This window comes from Haplochromis burtoni, unplaced genomic scaffold, assembly GCF_018398535.1.
Source record: "Haplochromis burtoni strain Fernald_Lab_line unplaced genomic scaffold, NCSU_Asbu1 Contig_163, whole genome shotgun sequence".
Classification (NCBI taxonomy): Eukaryota; Metazoa; Chordata; class Actinopteri; order Cichliformes; family Cichlidae; genus Haplochromis; species Haplochromis burtoni.
The window spans coordinates 272,830-295,099 of record NW_024582524.1 but is presented as its reverse complement, the minus strand read 5'-3'; the positions used below and the strand labels follow the sequence as shown (position 1 = coordinate 295,099).

General features: G+C 40.7%; 2 protein-coding genes across 3 annotated transcripts; both read right to left on the bottom strand.

Annotated features, from left to right (window-relative positions):
• Window positions 1–704: 704 nt before the first annotated feature.
• On the bottom strand, window positions 705–11,692 carry LOC102314483 (catenin beta-1). Of its 2 annotated transcripts, none has more exons than XM_005932922.3 (17): window positions 11,440–11,692; window positions 10,391–10,440; window positions 9,756–9,965; window positions 8,889–9,139; window positions 8,541–8,779; window positions 6,179–6,380; window positions 5,921–6,065; window positions 5,658–5,761; window positions 5,399–5,533; window positions 5,082–5,285; window positions 4,764–4,922; window positions 4,536–4,655; window positions 4,021–4,171; window positions 3,808–3,929; window positions 3,602–3,662; window positions 1,771–1,966; window positions 705–1,669 (listed from the first exon to the last, which is right to left on the bottom strand). In XM_005932922.3, exons 2-16 carry the CDS (start codon window positions 10,401–10,403, stop codon window positions 1,776–1,778), a joined length of 2,307 nt encoding a protein of 768 aa, XP_005932984.1. In that variant the 5' UTR covers window positions 10,404–10,440; window positions 11,440–11,692; the 3' UTR covers window positions 705–1,669; window positions 1,771–1,775. The 2 variants fall into 2 exon arrangements, with proteins under 2 accessions (XP_005932984.1, XP_042081117.1); XM_042225183.1 differs by lacking the exon at window positions 11,440–11,692 and adding an exon at window positions 10,582–10,720.
• Window positions 11,693–13,663: 1,971 nt separating this feature from the next.
• dync1li1 (dynein, cytoplasmic 1, light intermediate chain 1) lies at window positions 13,664–22,270 on the bottom strand. Its single transcript, XM_005932921.3, has 13 exons — window positions 22,075–22,270; window positions 21,742–21,815; window positions 19,688–19,804; window positions 19,302–19,532; window positions 18,910–19,064; window positions 18,623–18,716; window positions 17,947–18,082; window positions 17,745–17,856; window positions 17,435–17,494; window positions 17,251–17,295; window positions 17,041–17,128; window positions 16,802–16,924; window positions 13,664–14,944 (listed from the first exon to the last, which is right to left on the bottom strand). Exons 1-13 carry the CDS (start codon window positions 22,176–22,178, stop codon window positions 14,826–14,828), a joined length of 1,458 nt encoding a protein of 485 aa, XP_005932983.1. The 5' UTR covers window positions 22,179–22,270; the 3' UTR covers window positions 13,664–14,825.

Genomic DNA, 22,270 nt, shown 5'->3' with positions numbered 1-22,270 from the left:
GTGTCAAAAGCTCACAGAAAGCATCACCCTTCCTATTGAGAAGTGAACTTCAAACATCTTTCCTCCATAATCCACCTTAAACTGCTCACTGAGCAGGGCTTTGTCATGTCTTACTCTGTGACCAGTTTATATTGATACTTTGGTTTTCTTTGCTTTTCAACTCATCAGTGCTCTTACAAAATTGTTGGCTGCATGTGAAAAGAGTTTCTATTGTGATAACTGTCCTACCTTTGCCGTTTAATATATGCGAGGGCTGCTTTTACAGGCTGACAACATGAGCTCATCAATTGTGTTATATACCAACTAACAAGTGAAACGCACAAGAGGGGGGAGAGAGGAAAAAAAAAAAAAAAAACTTCATTTCAGCTCATTTAATGAAAAAGGGACCATCTTTAACCAACAATATTAGCAACTGCTAATACTACAGTAGGGTAATAGCCTCAATTCTCATGAATGTGCATTCAAAAGGGATTTTTGGTAATCTATAGTACTGCTTATAACATAGTACACCTTTAAATTCAATGTGGGCCAGACGTTAGCACATCTGCATTTAATAAAAAAAAACCAAAAAAAAAAAAAAAACCACATTTGCAAATAAGTGCTGATTACTGTGATTATCCAACGGACATCATTTGACGATGGTAGTCTTAACAATTGACAAAAAACATGATGCTCTAAAGTTTAAGAAACTGAACAGACACCAGTTGAAATAAAATGTCATTTTATTGTTCAGCCGTGTCACAACCTCGTCTCCAAAATAAGCACAGCAGGACTACAACTGTTCATCAACCTAGCTACCTTTGATAGCACATAAAACCAGGTTTTATAAGACCACCAACGATAGCGTTAAACTTTTCTATCAGACAACCAATGATAGCATACAAAATAGTTGTTAACCTACCAGTGATACTGTATATAAAACACTTGTCTCTAAATTTATCCCCAACCCACCCTCAATTTCACCCGCATCCCTCTTTAGAACATTTGTGACACCGACATATTTTATGCTTAAACAAGCACATAAAGAATGCATAATTCTCCATTTTCGAGATTATAAAAAAAAACTACACAATGTTACACTTTAAGTCAGAGTACAATTCAACTGATTATTAGTGTTCTACACATTCGACCATAAACCAAAGGAACATTGTATAATATCACTATAACTTAACACTACATGTAATATACGTTTAAAAAAAAAAAAAATTACAAATGATTAGCATTGAAAAGGAAATGAAGATGGCTAGTGAAGGCAAGCTGGGTCAGTACCATAACAGAATGAGTAATACAAAAAAGAAATAAAAAATGTATAAGAAAAATAGAAACAAAATTTAAAAAAAAAAAAACTGATAATACAGGCAAGGCTAAAACAATTGTGTTTCAAACTTTAAAATCCATCTCTGTTGCACTCATCCATAATGGTAACCTGCTCCAAGACCTCCAATGAGTGATTCCACATCTGATCCTTTAACCCTTCTCCACCCCCCCACACACACACACACACACTTTCAACTTGCTTAAACATTCCTGTGGCAACCATCTTAGTTTTCTTGTGTCAGGCACTTTCTAATACCCCTTACTCCTCTCTTTACCTTTAACACACAGGCCAATCATAATGCTGCTTCAGAAAATACAGGCCAATCACAATGCAGGTTCTATCAGAATACAACTGCAAAAAAAAAGAAGCATAGGACAAAGATGATATATTAATATCGTCCTGGTGATATAAGAAGAAGCTTTACTGCTAACTGATAATCAAGTCCAACTTACCAATTCTACAGGTCTGTGTCAAACCAGGCCAGCTGGTTGCTGTCCATTAGGTCCTGGGTGTGGCCGAGGTCTGGCAATGGATCAGTGTGGTGACCCAGGTCGGGCAGAGTGTCAGCATGGTAGTCGGCACCTTCCATCATAGGGTCTAACAGGGTGTCCTGACCGTAAGCTGGTGGGTAGGCCCGGTAGGCTGCATCTGAAAAGCAAAAGAGAAAAGTACAGTAAGTGATAAAGGGTCCAAAGTATAAACACACTGCAGTTTAGTCGTTTTACTCTTAAACAGCAAAATGAACAGCCAACAGTGGTAAATATCAGCATGTGATCTTGAAAAAATGATGAAGTGATGCACAAATCATTTTGATCATTAAAAATAAATAAAAATAAAAAATTGTGGGTTGTAGTGTATAGTCACACTTCAAATTAATAAAAGCCTTTATGCAGTGTCTTCAAACCAAAATCTAAATATTAGTGCAGTAACAATTAAGTTCTTGATAGTGTCTTGTTTACTTTGAAGACTGATCAGTGCCAGGCACACTTACTAGTCACAGAGGGCTCAAATTAAAGGTAGCCCCTCGTTTCTCCACTCACGTCAAAGCAGATTTTAACGGCTAAAACGTGAAACACTAATTTAAGGTTTGTGTTACACTATTTAGCTATAAGGCGATTTAACCACAGATAGGTCCTATAATACTATGTTGCTCCCTGGTCTGGAATATGCAGACCGTGCAGCTTTAGTCAGATATAACCCTCAATTATCACCTGGCAATTGTATAAATACTCAGTTACTGCAGAGTGGGGCTTAACAAACCAGCGGCTGACATCACAGAGGTCACGTCCCTCTTTTATACAACTTATTTAACACGATTTGGTAGATGTGGTTAAATGGCACTGTGGGACATAAGCAAATCTTATAATACATTAAAAATGTATTTATTTCTTTGTCCACCAACTCTTGTTAGATCAGGAGCTGAGCAAACGCAAGTTATAACTATCAAATATTACAGCATCATGCTGCCCAGCAAGGACCCTGCAATGGGATAAAATGACCAATTTAAGCATTTATGCACCAGTAACACCTTATAAAAGCAATTTATTTTTATTTTGTAGATACAAAATAACATCTGATTTATTCCCAGATGTGATGCCATCAACCTGCTGGGCAACCACCTATCAAGGGGATTATATACACACCTTTTTTTTTTTTAATTTAAAATTCTCAGTGAGATTAAGTATCATTTGCAAACAGCATGATCAGTCCAAACAATACTCTAGCATGGGTATGTGTGATAAATATCATGCTACTTTAAGGCCACCTTGTTTCTTATCAGCTTTTTTTTGTCATGTGTCACTTGTTAAATTGTGCATTTAAATAATCTTGTTTTGAACTTCTGTCAAAGCACTTTATCTTTTCTGCCCTTCAAATTTTACTGACACACCTCAAGCATATATGCATTGCACAAAAGCAAAAAACAGAAACGGGGGGGGGGTCAAATCATTTTTGATCGTTTACAAGAACAGTTATTATGCAATCTTATTGCTTTTGGTCCGTTTACAAAAAAACAAACAAAGAACAAAAACTATTTTCTTAGTCCAGGTTTGAGTGCCACTAATACTGGGTAAGCATTTCTAGAAATAACCAATGGTTAGAAATAACAATTACATTTTTAGTTAAGCAAATAGTACAAGTACAATTTCAATATGCACATGCATGCTGCAATTATAAGATTAAGTTTTGGAAGAAAAAAAATTGCTATTAATCACAGCAAGTTATCAACTTACAGAGCTGCACATAAGAAATAAACACATAAATGAACAAAAATGAAGTACTCACCATCCTGCCTATAAGCAAGAGGGTCTCCCTGTGCACCTATATCCAATCCCAGGTCTCCGGTCTATAGAAAGATTAAGAATTGAGTGAGTTGTACAATTTGAGGTAAACCAGCAAAAATAGATTGAGGCAAATTGATCATAAATTGCCTCATTTTCTTGTTTCAATGGGGAAAAATGCAAAAGTTAAAGATATTAATGTACACGTACATCATTCCAGGCCATAGGCTCAGTTCTGAACAAAGAGCTAGTCAGCTCCACAGAAAGGCGTTTCTTGTAGTCCTGGGGCTTATCCTCAGACATGCGGAACAGGACAGCTGCAGCATAGGTTGCTACAAGAAGAATGCACAGCAACAGTCAGAGATTTCAAGCTACCACTAGCAAAAATGTGTACAGTTTGTATTTTGTTCCTTGCACACTCACCAACTCCCTCATTACGGGAGTGCAGCAGCTCAGTGAGAGGTGCAGTGGCTCCTTCAGCTTCGATTGCCTCAGCAGCTTCTTTATCCTGGGCCAGTTCACACAGCACACCTGCTGCCACACGCTGGATATTCTCCACTGGAGAATAAAGCAACTGAAAACAAAAGCAGACAATGAACAACATAGTTAATACAATTAGTGTAAGTAGTGGACAAATGGTGCAAAAAACAAAAAAAACAAACAAACTAACGAGACTATAGGGACAGAACTAAGGGATTATAGCAATGATAAGTTTTTAAAAAAAAAAAAAAAAAAAAAAAAAACACCAAACAAACCCCTGTCCCAGCTTCTTTTTTTTTCCCTCTTTTTTTTTTTTAATTAAAATAAATTAAATCTGGCATCAGGTTCAAAATAAGTATTTTGGAAATTTTTAAGTGTCACAAACAAACTTAACATTTATTTTTAAAAACAAAACAAAACACTGGGCGTGGAACTGGAAGTTGGGGTTTTATCCTCACCTGGACAAAAAGTGGAATGGTGTTGAGCCCTCTGATGACGATTCTGTTGTGCACATCTCGGGCCAAGATGTGCAGAGCTCCTGTGCAACCTTCCACTATTTCCTCCATGCGCACACCCTCCTGTATGATTCAAGTTTTCATGAGATGAAAAGGAGAAAGGGAGAAAAATAAAAAAATAAAAACACATTCTTGATGTTCAGATAAAGAAAACATCAGCTTGTTACACACCACAAACTGCTGCTGGTTGCCTCCCATGCTAGTGCGCCTCTGGGTGTCCTGATGAGCTCTGACAAGCAGCTGTACCAGTCGAGGGATAGCGCCTTGCTCCCGCAAAGCACTGTGGTTGGCTGGGCAGAGAGCCAGGTTGCGAATCAGACCAACTGTGGCCTATAAGGGAAGGAATATTTGGCATATTTAGAGTTGGAATATATCTTCATGAATTCTGAGAGTGATTTTACCAGTCATCTGGAAATATGTAAAAGTAAAGGAATAACGACCTTGATTAAAGGCCAATCTGGAAATATGTAAAAGTAAAGGAATAACGACCTTGATTAAAGGCCAGTGGGATGGAGGGTGCAGCAATTTGACCACCACAGGCAGGCCATAGTGTAGGCGAACAGCATTCTGGGCCATCTCAGCATCCTGATGGCGGGAAGTCAGGTGACGAAGTGCACAGACCGCAGGCTCTGTGATGTCCTCTCTGTCACCAGCTCGAAGTACTGTTCGCACTAAAGCCTCAATGCCACCAACCTAACATAAGGGGGGGAGGGGGGTTAGTGGCAGATAAAGATTTTTTTCTTTTTTAAATTCATTTCCACACCACAGCATTTTTATATTTTCTAAGAAGCTGTGCGTTTACTTACCTGACAGACCATGAGTTTGTTACTATAATTGTTGCAGGTTAGGTTGGAGAGGATGCCTGCGGCACATGTTACGACATTGATGTCATCACTGCCCAGCAGCTGGACTAGAGTGCCCAAGAGACCTTCCATCCCCTCCTAGAGAGCAGAGGACAGGACAGAAAAGACATCTAAATAAAGTAGACTATCAGAATTTATGAGTTTTATTCAAGAAGTTACATTAAGTGGGATTCTTTTAAGGAGGCGGCCCTTGTATGTTTACCTGTTTAGTGGCAGCATCTGAAAGATTCCTCAGAGTCCAGAGGCAGTTCTGGACCAGACGCTGGCTGGGGTCTGTCAGATGAAGTCCCAAAGCCTGCATGCCTCCTACAAACAAGGTCAGACAACATTTTACTATTAGAAGCCCTTCTGCACTGAAGAAAAGCATAACAGTAAACAAGCGAGACCTGTAATAATGCCCACAGTTGTACTGCAATGATTTAAATACAGCATACATTTTTAAATTTGTATTTATTTTTTACATACCAGCCTCTACAATGGCAGGCTTGTTGCTTGAGCAGACTGAGAGAACCTTGAGCACCCTGCTTGTGGTCCACAGCAGTTTCTCATATGTGAAAGTCCTCATGATGTTGACCAGAGCCTGGGGTCCACCGCTGGCCAGAATGATCAGCTAAGAATAAAGACAAGTTTATGTTTATACTGGCATACAAACTGCTGGTTGTTTTAGCAGACAAGTACGAAGACAATGTACTCAAGTTGATAAATTAGTCAGAGCTCCAATACCTTGCTTTCCTGATTGCCATATGCCAAGATCTGCAGGCAGTCAGTAGTGATGGCCAGAAACTTGACATTAGTGTTGGACAACAGTGCCACCATTTTCTGCAATCCTCCAGCTAGGCGCACTGCCATTTTTGCCCCTTCCTGATGCAACAACAGGTTGTGGAGTGTGGTGATAGCATAGAACAAAACGCTGTCCACCGGTGAACTAAAGGAGAGGGGAAAATAAAGGAAAAGTAGTTATGGAAAAGTTGACTCATCTTCAAAGAATCTACGTAACAGTAAAATGCAAACAAGCATGCCACACATTCACACACAGAGTGCAAGTTTGTCATACACAGGGCATTATGACTCGGCTTAGATGCCAATAAAATCAAAAAAATTAAAAGAAAAAAATAAATAAGATACACCAAGTGCCATTACACATTTTGAGTTGTTTGCATAAGCAACAGATGCAAGACCACATTTTATGAATAATTGAAATTGTTTTAACTATAACTTCCAAAGATTATACAACCATTAATAGTGCAATTCAACAGCAGTTTTATTAAGTCTCCAAAGCCTATTAATTGTCCAGTTAAGTTTAGCAATTGGAAATGACTCAGCACAAAAAAACAAAACATTATTTTACCAGGACTCACATCTACTGTAAAGCCATTTGCAAATTAATGCTGATACTTAAGAGAACTGAACCAGTACATCACTTTTCCCTTTCTGTTCTCATCTCTCATCCAATCTCAAGGCAACATTTACATAATTTCAAGAGCAATAAAAGCAGTACAGAGAAATGCTCACTGCAAAATGGATAAAAACCTCACGGTCAAACCATTAAATCCCTAAAAACTTTAAAATGGTACCTATATGCAAGTTTATTCAGCAGTTTTACAAAAAGGTGGCAGTTCCTTTCTTCTTGATGTACTGCTCCATCTTTCACTTAAACCATTAGTAATATGATTCCAGGAACAAATTCAAACACATGTGCGCCATCCAACAGGCTGTAACTTGCCAGAGATCCAACTGTTTTGGCTGTGCGTTTAGGCTTTTCATGAAGAAACGCAAACACTAAAAGAAAGGAAGGAGGGCAGACATTTCAACTGAGTTGCAGGACCTTTTCTTTTGAAATTTGTCTGGTTGTGAATGTCTGGATTGGCTATATTGTAACACAACCAACATTTGTCAATCTGTTTAGCCCACATCAAAGTACGCGTGCTAAACTGTACATAGTTATGGAAAATTATAATAGTGTCAACATTTTCAGTGTATTTGCTTGGTCATAATTGATAAGACTTACAGCAGAACACACTGTTGCATTGTACAGACTTGCACAGCAGACTGTGGAAAGCTCAAGCATCTGAGAACAGATGATCTTAAAATAAAGATATTCTGCAAATAACTTTAGTCGTACAGGACTGAAGTAATCATCTAAAACGATACCAAGCAGACATTACAAGCTATAAAGCAGCACTACATAGCACATTGGGTAGCACTTTGTAATGTCTCACTACTAAGCATTAGTAAGGTATTAGGGATCACTAAATCCATCATTTATATATCACTACATCTCCTTAGAATGTAATTTATAAATACAGATGTAATTGTACTGATACATACAAGTACTACCCATCTGTTAATGTACACTATACAGCAATCGCTGCTATTAATCAGTCATAATATATGTATATTTATAAATGCCATGTTAAGTAGGAGTAATGTTATATAAATGATGAATTAAGCACTTGCCAATACCTTAATAGCAGGAAATTATAATAAAGGGCAACCAAAGATTTAAAGAAATGTTCTATACAATGCTGAACATCCTGGACTGGGCACTGGAACACCATCCTAGAGTGTCTTTTCTCACATAGAGCAAACGCGACCAGAAACATCAAATTAGGCAAGTTGGACACATCAAGCAGAAAAGTAAGAAGTAAGAAAAGTATAAAGACAACCTACTAGCTGTGAATTGAACATTTACTCAATTTCAAGAGGAATAAAAGTACAGAAAAATGCTCTGTACTTAATTTGACAATTGGAAAACCTCATTGTTAAACTATTAGCTAGCCTCTACCAATCTCACATTTGCACAACTGGACATTGCACAGAATAAGTCCAAGGGAGATAGTAGATTAACGACCTAACATCTGATGCCACTACATTTGCATTCACACATGCACCTCAACCTGTAAATGTCTGTAAAGTTCAGGACTGCAGTGCCAAGTGTGGAAATTGCTTCAGTCAGGTGTTCTGTATTCTAGTCACCAAATGTCTCATTGACATTCTCCATTACATAATCTGTACTAAAGGTTGAAGGGGCTGGCTGCAGCACATATTACAATTTTGATTTTGTCACTAAAATCCCATTTCTTACCTCAGCATCTTGACCAGGGCAGGGATGCCTCCAGATTTGAAGATAGCAAGGAGACCCTCTCGATGGTGGGAAAGGTTGTGTAAGGTGCCAGCAGAACAACGAGCAGTCTCCACATCACCACTATTTTGCATGGCGCGAACAACTGCTGAAACCATTTGTGGTGAACGCATAAGGGCATGGCGAGATGCCTCTTTCTTTGACAACTGATGCACCATTACAGCTGCTTTATTCACAACAACCTAGGACAGAGAATATGTTTGTTAGTGATGCCAGCTGTATTGCTACCAACTACAACGATATCAGAAGTTACCTTGTCGGCATCTGATTTTATTAACATGTTAAGCATACCTGGTCCTCATCATTAAGCAGTTTAGTGAGCTCAGGGATCGCACGAGTGGCCAGCTCAGCATCATCTTGATAGTTAATGAGGTTAACTACAGCATGCTTTAGCATTTGTGATGGCTCTGCAAGACGCTGCACAGCAGTTGGATGGGCTGCATCCAGCTGAGTAGGTGGGATCTGGATGCCCTCCTCCAAAGTCTCAGGGAACATGGCAGCGCGTACACGCTGGGCCCGGGTCATGGCATAGCCCTCAATGTCTGACAGAAATGGAAAATTACAATACAATTACGCTACAGAAATATAAAGAACAGTTTTTCTTTTAGCATTTCAATCATGTACAATCAAGCCTGCCGTTTTTATTTTAAATGAATTTTTATTAAATTAATTTATTCCTGATCAATTTTTTAAAAGAGTAGTAATTTCACAATACACAAGAGTAAAAGCACCACGCGAAACCCAATCAGTGCCTAACAGTACATGCCACATAACCAAACCAGCTCAGAGCCTCAGGCATGGACACCAAAAGACCTCTGAAGGTGTCCTTTGATATCCGATACCAAGACAGTTCATAATCCTTTAAGTCCTGTAATTTCCAAGTTGTAGTTGGCATGAATCAGACTTGCCACAGCGTGAGCTTGTAGTTGGTCCTTCCTCGAATCATTGTCTGTTGGTACTCACTACAGGATAAGCCTTTATGACTCAGGACCACTACAGCCGTCTTAGCATCATTTGACTTCTCAAAATTGTTTGTCTTTATGTTTCCATTTTATCTTACATTCACCATATTGACTAACATATTTCCTGAGTACAAATGAGTGAACATTTGAGTGGATATAATATTTTGGCTCCTGTGCCTACATTAGTATCTCATACCTGTAGCCTCTGGAGTGAAAGGCTGGTTGAACTCCCAGTCATAAAGAGTTGGATCCTCCTCTTCAGCATCTGGGTTCCCTTTACCGCTCAGGGATGGTGCTGTGGTTGTGACGCCAGACTGAATGCCCGAGTCCAGATAGGACTGCTGCTGCCACTGACTTACAACAACCTTGCTATCACCTATTGCCATGTCCAACTCCATCAAATCAGCTGTGCAAAAAAAGGACAAAGTGAGATACAAGAAGGAATACATGAGAAAAAATATTTACTTCACCAACTTTAAGCATAGTTTTCAAATAAGATCTTTCACCAACCTTATTTATGGAAGTTTGTTGTAGGAAAATAAAGAGCGGGAAAATAAAATTGACAAGTATACATTTATTTAACTGAAACCAAAAAGAAATCTCTCTACATGTGATACTCTAGGGTACTTTGCTGGTAATTTTAACATTTCTCGTCATACCAACTTAAGATGCATTTAGTTTACTGAAAGACAAAACTAGATGAAAGAAAAAGCTAAAAACAAATTATTTAAGATACCGTGACATCTGGTCATGCTTATCCTTTTCTCAAATGAGCTTTATACTGAGATCTTAAAACAAAACTCTTGAAAATGATCAGTTCTCCATACTTACACTGGGTAGCCATTGTTCTTGCCTGCCCTCAGCCCGCACAGCAGATATACCTGTAAAAAAAATGTTTCGAACACTCAGGAAAAACTACCAACTCAAACTCAACTTCATTTCTGGCAAAACCAAACCAAATCGTCAAGCTCTGGGTTTCTCCAGCGACCACTCAATATTAAAGCCACAGTCTACTGCTCTACCTGTATAAGTGATCGAGATGCTTGTTTGGTTTGCTATCTTAGCTTTGAGGGGAAATGCCGAGCCTCCACCTCCAAACGAGTGAGTAAAGCGGTGGGTATTTCCAGGCCAGCACGAACACAATTCACCATTCAGCGGCAAAGAACATCAAAGGCATATTTCTCCCCCTCCCCCTACCACGGCCAAGTTCCGACCTCGCAGCTTGGGTTTCCAATGAGAGAAACTACCCCCCTCTCCGCCCCGCAATCACTTCAATGACTCCTCCTCTCATGGTGGGTCCAACTACAAGCGTAACAAGCTGGCTAATCACAAATAATCGAGAAAAAAAACAAAACAAAAAAAACCCCTAAATGGATGGTCTCACCAATCACCAAATATATTTTATTTGTACACAATTCAAGAACTAGCGTGTATTAGCCACCCCTATTAGCTAACAGGTTGGCTAGCTTACCTTGAAAGCTCGTTATGCTAGCCTAACGTGCGCAGCTAACCTATCCGCTAGTTAGCTAACATAAACAAACACTGTTTAGGAATTTGACCACTGGCTAAAAATGCGCATGAGCCGTCCTGAGAAGCAACCAATATTGATAGCCGCTATTTTTCACAAACAAATCCATTAGTACAATCCCGACTTTCAAGCACGCTCCCATTTTTAAATTTCTGATTTGATAAGCACAGCTAGCCAGGACGTATGAAAAGTAGTTCCAAGCGCCACCGTACAAAACCTGCTGTGCTGCCAGCCAAATCAGAAAACCCCACCGGAGCCCCCTCCCTAGCCAAAGACGATTTTCTTTGCTAAACCATAACCTGACGCACTGTACGATATTGTATAAAAGCGGTAATAAGCGTAGCATATTTACCAGAATCGAGCGGCACCTCCGTGGTTCTTGTCAGGATGAAAAAAAATCCCCTTTCTCTTAGCTGAAAATAGGAGAAGGGCTGCTAGGTGAACCACCCGTAGAAGTCCGAACCACACCCGCTGCTGCGCCGCCGAAGATGTTGCTTCCGCCAGTGCAATCAAACATCAAGATGGCGAACGGAGAAATACAGTATTCTTCCGCACTTGGAAAACTAGGGCCTCGGATTTAAACAAAGTTGTAGCATCAAAAATCACAGTTTTACCGTAATAGCCAGGTAGTGGTGTCTTTTTGTTTTAAGAACAAGGGCTGTGGTGGCTCTTAGGTATTATAGCAAGGTAATGAGAGTTTTTCATGTGGTAAGCGGCGGTGGGGTAGTGGAGGGGAAGGCGAGGTGCCTTCATTAGACAGGAATGAGATTCAGCGGGTGCTAATATGACAGAGCGCTTTGATTACCATGCAGCAAATGAAAAAGGCACAAACATTTCCGCTAATAGGACTCTACATTCATTTACTTAACTCAGTGAATTAAGTCGCAGTTTTGGCAAGCATGGTCCTAGCACTTTCTACACCTGTATACAGTTAAAGAGGGATTTTGCAAATGCTTGACTGCAGTAGTTAATGGAAGAAGAGAAGGGTGGATAGGAGAGGGGATGGAGGGACAAAGTCAGCTACACGCTATATAAAATTCCTATAATAATTACATAATTAAATCGTCCACATTGTAATTTCCAGGAGGCATTAAGTGATCTTGAACTGATACATGAGGTTTACAAGTCTTAGGATCATTTAATATTTTGATTATTTTGAAATTATCGGAACATTGCTAATATGTGCATTTTATTCTGGGCAGCTGTATATGTATTTGGTATGCACAGGCAGTGTATCAGTCTAATAGTCAAACATTCACTTATGCTTTTAATACATTCCTGCCTGTGCTTAAGCTTCTTAGGATTGCATACACACAAGCATCAAAAGAATTACAGTTAATCGACTGCAGAGCTCAATTTCCCCCATTAAAGAGTCATAAAATGAGAGAGACTGTTGATATGAAATGAAGACATGCAAAGCACAGAGCAATGCGAACTATTTGTGCATGATCATGTGCGCCATGCATGCCTCAAGCCAGAAAAGGTCAAAGTCCAAAGTGCTATTGAGAAGCATATACCTACTGTTGTTACTACTGTTACTATAGTGACTGACAGGTACGATACTACAATGAAAAGTTTTATATTCCTGTAATTTATTTGATGATGAAAATGATGTTAGTTTGTAGTATGGCAATAAAAACATGAATTTGCATGCAGGTGTAATGATTCTCAGTGATGCAGCCAGACCAAATGAATACATGAGACTGCATTTCCATCATTTTGAGCTTTATTGTCTCAGCATGTGGAGCTAAAATCAAGAAACCAGCTCAGGCATGCATCAAAGTAACAATGATAATAATAATAATAATAATAATAATAATAATAATAATAATACACACTGCAAGTTATCATCTGCAGATTAGAATGTGAACCAGGCGTCTCCTGTAGCATTGTGTGTCAAACAGAAATCCACACCCTTTGCATGAATTTATCTGACATAATGTGATGTTCATATTCCTTCCAGTCTCTTATGTAAGCAGGCTTAAGAGTTTATTAAAGACATGAAACCTAGCATTTCATGTTAATCATGGGGGGAATGTAAGAATGTGAAGGACATGCAAGCTCTACAACAAGTCAGTGGATTTAAGCCCAAGACCCGGTTGCTATGTGGTAACAGTGCTGACCAATGCACCGATTCTAATAATGTGATGTGTTAAACCAACACTTTTGTGTAAGAGTTTATTCATTTGCTGTTCCTCAGAGTCTTTATAAATACTATATATTGTATAGTGTATATTCATGGTGGTCAAGGTAAAAAGTAAACCACTAGAAACACAATAAGAGCTTTTAATATGATTGTTGCTTCATGATCCCAATGGTATTTAATAATGTACTCTTTTGTTTGAGTCTTAGGACAAGCACTGCACTCAAAACAGTGTCTGAAAACACTTCTTATGTTCCATCCACTTGCAAGTCATGTGCACCAAAGGCCACAACTGATATTTTTCATTCTTCAAAACAAAGGATAATCCAAGGTCACTTGCAGGTCACTGAAGCGGGTGGGCTCAACCTTCAGGTACCTAACTTAAGAGACTGCAGATTTTGTCTGTCAAAAAACAAAACGGAAGCCAGGTGGATGAATCCGAATAAATACAACTTTTATTTAACTGATTGACAGATCTGATTATACAAACGTCAACACAGAGATCTGAAATAACGGGACCGATCAGCGAGACAATGACTGTACATTCTTGTTGTGACCCCCCCCCAAAGCCATTCCCCTTGCCAGCAGTAACTATGGAACTTAATTGCTAGTGTTTCTGAACAACTAAAGCTCAGCTACACACCTACCCTCTGAAACCTTCCCTTTTTTCAGTGCACAGTCTGGTCTGTACCTCGAGGGGCAGTTTGGCCAATCGTAGGGTACCATGACTGAAGAGCTTGAGTGTCAGGTCTGTTGTTTGGTTTGTGTAGTAATGCAGACTCTGTTGCTGCAATTAGAGTTTGCACTGTTTTAAGAGTTTCTAGTGTAAGAGCATAGTAATGTTTTTGTTTTGTCTTGTCATTTGGTTGAAATGCAAACAGCCAAAAAAATCTCTCGACTAAACATTTCTATTTGCCTCACTCTCATTCTCTCTCTCTCTCTCTCTCACACACACACACACACACTGTTTTTCCCCTTCATCATAAAAAACTTCTTGCAGTTTTTATGTCAGGCATTTTTCTTTTTCCTTCTTCTACACGTCTTCCTCTGGCCAAGTGTGACTTACCAGACATACATTAAACCCATGAACACACACACACACACATTCATCCCTATGTTATTACCTAAGTGCAGTTTCATCATCATGCGCCCTCAGCGTTTCCTACAGTAAAAACACCACCTGTACCATCACAATCAGTGGATGGATAAAACACCATTGTTGTCGTTCTTGCAATCCAACCAACTCTCATCCCAGCCTTTACACCCCCATTGCCCCCCTCCCACTAACCATATACTTCTCATGTAACAGACCCTCTTGTATTTAAAAGAGACAAATACTTGTCCTTGGTGTAACAGCTGGGAAGAAAACAGGGAGTGAGCGGGAACAAAGTGTGGGTAAAGGGCGAGTTCGTCTCCTTTAGGAGAAAGTGAAGGAGAATGGGGAAGGGGGAGGGGGGGGAGAAACTGGTATGTCCACCCGTTCCCTTTTCCCTGCATCTTTATGACGAGGTGGAGAGTGAGAGTGGAGGGAAGAAGGGAGGCGGGCGGTGAGTGAGGTGCAGGGGATGGAGGGAAGGAGAGCAGGGTGCTGGTCTTCATGTGTCCTGCCCATCGGTGGCAGGGGTGTCGTTGGCATTGGACAAGTCAGAGTCAGTCTCTCGGCTGGCTATGCGGTCCAGCTCTGCCTGGACGTCGCTGAGGCCCAGCTTTGAACCTACAAATGTTAGCAGGGACGTACAAATCGGTGCTATGTCACAGAGTACACAATCAAATAAACAAGCCGCTTAGCCAATGCAGCAAATAGCAGTGCGTTTTCACAGCACTGAGTGGTTAACAATGCACAATGCAATAGAGAGAGAAAGAGGGAGAGAGAGAGAGAGAGTAAAAAAAAAAAAAAGCTAAGTGCACATGGTTAAAATAAGAGCTGGGTAAGAAGCTGATCATTCATCATGGACAGTTATGAAAAGTAACATGATTTTAGTACTGTTAATGGATACTTTTCATCTTTAATACAAGCAGACGACTGCACTGGTTTCAGTGGTCTCATTCTGTCTTAACTCATTTGCATGAGGAACCGCAGCGCTTCTGCTGCTCCTCAGGATAATGACAATAGGCTTATAAATTCAACAGAGGGAGCCAAGCCAACGATGCAAAGTGGTAAAATATGTTTTTCAAAGTCTTTATTAGTGCCATTCCTATCTACATATAGAAAGAGATCATTTACTTCTGTCCAGGTTTACACATTTGTGCAATAACTGTGTGATCACATCAATCCTATTTTAAAAGGCATCAAAGTACTGTATTCAACTGCCGTTGGCTCTTCTTGCACTTGTTATCTAAATTACACAGCAAAAGGCAATATATTAGAATATAAAGATTTTTATATAAATATACAATTTTTATATTAATATAAAGCTTTCATTTGAATATGAAAGTTTCCACCGTGTGTGCATGACGGCTGAAAACACCTGCATGTATGCTGGCTATACAAAGTAAGCTGTTTACAGCTATCGTGTTTTTAAGCGTATTTCCTTCATATAACCCAGCCTTACTCAGAATCATGTGCACTGACTTTGGCAGATGTTAGTGAAATGCAATGCAACATGCAAACAAATCATTCAAATTATTTAAAGTGAGAGAGTAACAAGAAGACAGGGGTATTAGGGAAAAGGGAAAATAAATGGGATGCGACTGTCATTAAAATCCATTCATCCTTGTCTTCCTGGTTTACTGCTAGTAATCTTCACATTTTGTAGATGTGCTCCTAGCCACAAAAATAAGCACATTTATTCTATTACATATTCGATCATTGAGACTAATCTCTGAAGGCAAAATTTAGGCATATGGCGGAGAAGTAATTAAATAGCCATGGGATCATCTCCTGGACCCCTACTTTAGTTCTCAGCTTGGGCAAACTTATATATAGACATAGCCTCCATTTTGAAAGGATAGATCATGAGTAAATAAATTAACATAAACAGAAAGCCTGCAGCCCAGTCTCTGTCTTTATACGAGAAGTAAATAGTGATACAGGAGGACTGATCCCAGCAATACTCCTGCTTTGGATGCTGGAGAAGGCGTGTCAAAAGAATAAATGGGTGCTCTCGGTGTCATACACAAGCAATAATGATGAGAAATATCTTGCTCACACACACCTTAACGTGGCCAGCATCCTCTGACTAGTGCATACACACACAAACACACACACACATTATGAATGCCGTTAACAGTGAGACTGCACACAAGATGGTGAGGGTTAGTTAAGAAGGACAAGACGTTCACACGGAGCTACAAACAGACATAGAGACGACGGTGATGGGTGTAGGTTTGTGCAACTTGTAGATGCACACAGGCCCTTTAATGACTGTCTTTATTAAGGGTTGTGTTTACGTCTGGAGTGTGAGGATGAGAGTCAAGAGGAAGGATGGCAAACAGGTGACAAAAACAAACAGAAGCTCAGGTGATGAGTACTGAATAAATATGCGATGTCTTCAAAGACAGCTGAATAACAGGTCACTTCTATTCAGGGGTACAAAAGCAGAGCGCTTCCAACGCCTCAGCGCGTTCTCACCTGACTTCCGTACAGTTCCCGGTGTATTGTTGCCACCACCTGGTGTGCCGGGCCCTGCCGTCCCCGCTTTCTTTGTCAGTAGACTGTTGAAGAAATTGGCTAGCACACCCTCACTAGTCTGACCTGCAGCATAATGAGACTCGAGTTAAAAAAACATGCGCACAGACGTACAAACAGAAGCGCACTTAGAGAGAAACCGACACGCGCGTCTGTGCGCAAGGACGAAATGCCTGACATACCGGACTGTGGCATAGCATTTGCTACGTTGGCCGCTGCAGAGCGATTACTCGTCCTCGGAGAGCCCGTGGGTGCCCTGCTTGTGGTGTCCTATATTAGGGAGAAAAAAAACAACCCAAGTTTCATACATAAGGACACTGGAGGGAGCTTTCTGTTATCATGTGAGCCAAAACTTGGGAGGAAAAAATAAATAAATAAAATGGACCGCTCACCACTGGTCGTCCTGCTGTCACAGCAGGCTGTTTGGCGAGCAGCGACTGTAAATTAGAGCACAACATGCACACGCACTCGAATTAGCCCTTCATTAACATATTAAAACCCTCAAGTGGGAGTTAATTTGAGCACCTGCAAGCAGCAAACCCAAATAGCATCGACACCGGTGAAATGTTTTCTGACCTGCAGCTTTACCAGAAACACTTGGTCGTCTTCTGCCTGAATCTCCTTTTCGTGCACAATCTAATGAAAGTAAAGAGAAAAAAAACAAAACACAACATATAAATGTATCAATGTTTTTTTGCTTCTTTGTAGCTCAAAAGCAACTGGATTTGACCAAAAATGATTGTGACCCTCTGCAGGGACATTAAAGGTTAGTGCAACCGCTATGAACTGTAAAAATGATGGCTTGTGGTAGCATATGATATTATAATAGTAATCTAAGTGTGACTTGGTGGGATTAACTGGCATAAGAGGATGTTTCAGCATGTACCTTTCTGACTGGTGGCTTAACTATTACATCCTCGAAGCTGTCCTCTGCTTTTATTGTCTGGAAGTTCTCATGAAGTATGGCGATCTTTTTCTCGTTGTCCCAACCTGATGGACTGGTGGAGGGGGGAGACTTGGTTACAAACCAGATACAGGTGGTGCCCACAGCACTTTAAATATGCACATGTGCGCAAAACCCTGCTTACATAAAGACTGCATCTCTTTCCACCACTTGCGCAGGGCAGTGGAATGGAAAGCCATAGAGTCTGTGGACCAGGTATTTATACAGGATGTCCAGGTTCTTCATTTCCTTCACTGATGTGTAAAGCAGAGAGGCGCCGTCTGACACAGCTGTCAAGGATGTTTTCAACACTCCAATATCTAGAGCCAGAAACAATGATAAACACTAACAAAAACAAAATTCTTTTAATAACAGTGACACAACTGAAAAACCCAATTCTGGCTTATAATTGCTACAGGGGCACAAAAGAACTGAGGCAGCGTGCAATTATTTTAGTCTTTGTGCTCATTTTTAAACACAATAAACATGAAAAATGAAATCCTGCTTTCACTCACTATTGACTGAGTGAAATTATGCAGAGAAACAAACAACTTGAAGCAATACTGGGTGAACTCTGACAATGACTGAACTCAGTTTGCAAAAATAAATGAAAACACCGTCAACAGTTCAACTTTTAACAGCTTACAGTGCCAGGGAAATCCTATGGACAAAACACCTCATAGAAGGGAACAGACAAAATGTAAAGCTCCACAGCCATGTAAAGACACTGCATATGCACCACATTTTTATTATGTTCTCTACAACAGTACGACTTTTGCGTTACAGGTTGCGCTAGCCATCAGTTTGACAAGGAAGGATACACTGCAGACAGAAACGTCTGATGTGGAACTGGATGAAATCCAGGTGTTCGTCTCTGTAGTCGTGCTCTTTTTCCAGTGTGCTGATAGCATCGCACTGAGGAACGGATAAACAGACGCCAGAGTTGAATGCTTGTACAGAGATGCAAAAAATAAGCACTGTGTTGCTATGACATGAAACCTTTCCTGCTAAAAAAACCCAAAACAAACAATAGACCCAAAACTCCATCTTAAAATTACACATGCTACAACTTTTGCAGCGTGTGGAGAAAAAACAGTGTTATGTGTACCTTTGTGCAGACCACCACTACTGGTATTCCCAGGTTGTGTGTAAGTGTGTTGTCTCCTAAGGGCAGCAGCACGCTCTCTTCTTCTTCACTCCTCCTCTGCGGTGCTCCATCCTCCCCGGTACCCGGCTCTGTGTACTCCTGGAACTGCTTTACCACTGCGTGCAAATGCAAGCAAACACCGTTATGGTGCACAGACAGATAAGCAATTATTGGGACCTTGAAGAGGTCAGTTTTTAAAAACCTCCTGTTAGAATTCTTCTAATGAACCTCTTTAGACAAACCCATTTAAGTCTTTTACAAAGATGCCATTTCTTAATATTTCTAAGATCAATTTTTGTGAAGAAATTATGATTTATCTACTTCTAAGTCTGACTGCTGTCAGTATGACTCACGTCTGTGCTCCAGCTCCCGCAGCTTTTCTGGGGGGACTCGGAGTTTGTCAATGTGTTCCCTAGCAACGGCGGCCCACTTCTGGAGAGAGTCCAGGGCGTTCCAAGGCCGCGACATGTCAACCGTTATCAGGAGCAACGTGTTGTCGATAGAGTCCACCGGTACAGCTACTCCCTGTAGACCCTTATGGTAAAGGTCTCCGTCTAACACCCAAGCATTACATCTAGTGTGGTCTAAATACACAAACACACACAAAGCAGGTTCAAGTAAACATTCCGATACAGCCTCCTGATATATTCAGCGCTCGAGTTTACTCTGCAGTCACAAAAACAGAAGCACAGTAAGACTCTGTAATTTGTTTTGTGAACAGCAGGCGTTTGCAGGTTACCATCAATGTCATCGTCGTGAACACTGAAGTAGAGATATTCCAGGCCACGGCCTTTCATGTACTCTTCAACCCCTTGTAGCTTTGCAACCAAAGTGGTCTTTCCCGAGCCCACCTCACCTAAACACACATAAAGTCAGTACATAACATACAGTAAATATAACCAGTCAAACACAATATGCACCCCCCCCCAATCAGATACAACAACACAAGAACAGAAAATAAATAAATAAATTTGGAAAAAGCATTTTAAGTGGCATGAAAACTGAGGTCTACCAATACACTACAGGCCTGTTTCAGGTATACAATTTGATAATTAACCTCCATCTGGTGTTATGAGCTGCACATAAGGTAATACCTATAATATTAATATATAGGAAGCATTTTCCTATAGGGAAGGTGTGCCACAAAAATTGCTTTCTTTGCCTAACCAGCAAACTTCAAATGTATTATTAATAAGACAGGCGACAGGGTGGTTAGCACAGTCTCCTCACAGCAAGAAGCTCCTGGATTCTAGGGCCTTTCTGTGTGGAGTTTAGACTCACCGGTGTGTCTGTGTCTATGTTAGCCCTGTGACAGACTGGCAGGCTGCCCAGGGCATACCTTGCCTCTCGCCCTATGACAGCTGGGATAGGCTCCAGCCCCCCTGCAACCCTGACTCTAATAGGTGGAAGAAAATGAATGGATAGATGTTACAGAAAAGACAAAATGCATCAGCCTGATTAGAACACATTATATAGATTATGTGTTTTATGGTTCTTTTCTGCATGTTTACTACTAGTTTTAGTTTATTCCTCGAATGTGCCCCTCACTTTTGACTATAATCCCAACAACGTCTTATTGAAAGGATCACTGCATATAAACAGGTATGAATGATATATGATTAAATTTGTGTCCTTTATATCACGATATATACACTTATATTTAATGTGTGTTTTATGCAAATTGTGAAGAACTATGAAACTGTGTTTTTTAAAAAAAAATACTGTAAAAAATTAAATCCTTTTTTTAGCGTTTAAAATGTAATTTAACAATAACAGACATGAAATGGCATTAACTATTACCTTCATCAAATTAGTCTTTTTTTGTCATACATTTTCACTACGTTTTGTCTGGTAAATAAATAAATGCATAAAAACTCAATGGCACAAATAAGATTCCATTGAAACTACATTTAGAAAACTCTGAACTGAAACAAAAAAAAACTGTCTATGGTTAATATATATGTATTTTTTGCTTATGTCACAGAGGTTATTGTTTTAAAGAGCGATCTAAGGACGATACAATATGCTGTGCATATGTGGAGACATTTAAGCAGTTCCTGCTATCCTCTTAGCTGACACAAAAGCATTGTTATTGTATGTGATTAGGTCAGAGCTGCATCCATTCCTGCTCGCTGCCATATTAACTTACACCGACAGGGGGACTCAACGCATCATAAAGCAGTGCTGATGATGTTGTCACAGGTAGCATTATAGTCAAATGGCCTCTCGCCGTCATTGTACACGGGTATAGCTGTCTGATTAGCTGGAATGGGTGTGCGGGCTGCGGTTTATCCCGGACGGATGTGCCGACAGTGTGTTTTGTGTCGTGGCACGAGAACGGAGCGAGACAGGGAGGCACCCTGTCCGCTTCACCCACGCGGAGCTCTGTGGTCCTGCACAATAAAACAACAACACAGTCCGCTGGTCTGTCCCGTCCACTCACAATCATCTCTGCCCAGCTGCTGCTAGCATCGCTGACTGCTAGAATGACTTGCAGGCTTTCAAAGCGGCTGTATTAGCTTACATATCATCGTGTGTGTGTGTGTGTGTGTGTGTGTGTGTGTGTGTGTGCGCGCGCGCGCCAGTGCAGGCGCTCACAAAATACACCTGTCTCCACCTCTCCTCAGCTAGCCCACGCATCAACAACAAAGCCTCATCAGTCCAAAGAGATGCTAGCTTAGCAGGAAAATTAAGTCTAACTGCTCGGATGAGGTGATCACCAATTCCTTGGCTGTTGGAGCTAACGGTGCCTACTGGTTAGCCAGGAGAGTGCAGACAAACACAAATACCCACCCATGACCAGGACATTTTTCCCAGACGGTAGCTTTGATCTTGAATGGGTTGACACTTCGCTCAGGATTGTGGACCTGCACACAGAGCATCCCCGTTACAACACGCCCAAACATGCTTGTTCATTCATTCACAAACAAACGACTGACTGCGAGAAGCTAAAACAAGCTAGTAGTAATGCTGCTGCTGCTGTGTCACCAGTGCCCAGTCTGGTGCTGATGCTAGCTAGCCTCGTTAGCAGGCTAGCTGTCAAACCATCCTTATCCCAGCACAGTGGACTCTCCGCGCCCCCAAATTCTGCTCCCAATAAACCAGCTCTAATCAGCCATCGCCCACCATAAGTTCTGCCCATCATCCTCTTCTGGATTGGAGTTCTCCAGTGTGCTCCTAGGTCCAGTTGAATTGGAGGATAATAGTGCACTCCTCCCTGAAGTCGCCATCTTCGCAGGGCTTGGAAACCGAACGGAGCGCCCGGATGTAGCAGCAGAGCGCTAACCTAGCCCGGCCCGGGGCGTGGTCCGCCCGCACAAAG

Coding starts and splice junctions, on each gene's coding strand:
- dync1li1 (XM_005932921.3), bottom strand. CDS start 22,178: ATGGCGACTTCAGGGAGGAGTGCACTATTATCCTCCAATTCAACTGGA. Junction 21,816..22,074: donor GATGATGGGCAGAACTTATG/GTGGGCGATGGC, acceptor CTCTGTGTGCAG/GTCCACAATCCTGAGCGAAG. Junction 19,065..19,301: donor GCGGGAGCTGGAGCACAGAC/GTGAGTCATACT, acceptor ATTTGCACGCAG/TGGTAAAGCAGTTCCAGGAG.
- LOC102314483 (XM_005932922.3), bottom strand. Junction 9,140..9,755: donor TTTCACTCCAGAGGCTACAG/GTATGAGATACT, acceptor CATTTCTGTCAG/ACATTGAGGGCTATGCCATG. Junction 6,381..8,540: donor GCCCTGGTCAAGATGCTGAG/GTAAGAAATGGG, acceptor CCTCTCCTTTAG/TTCACCGGTGGACAGCGTTT.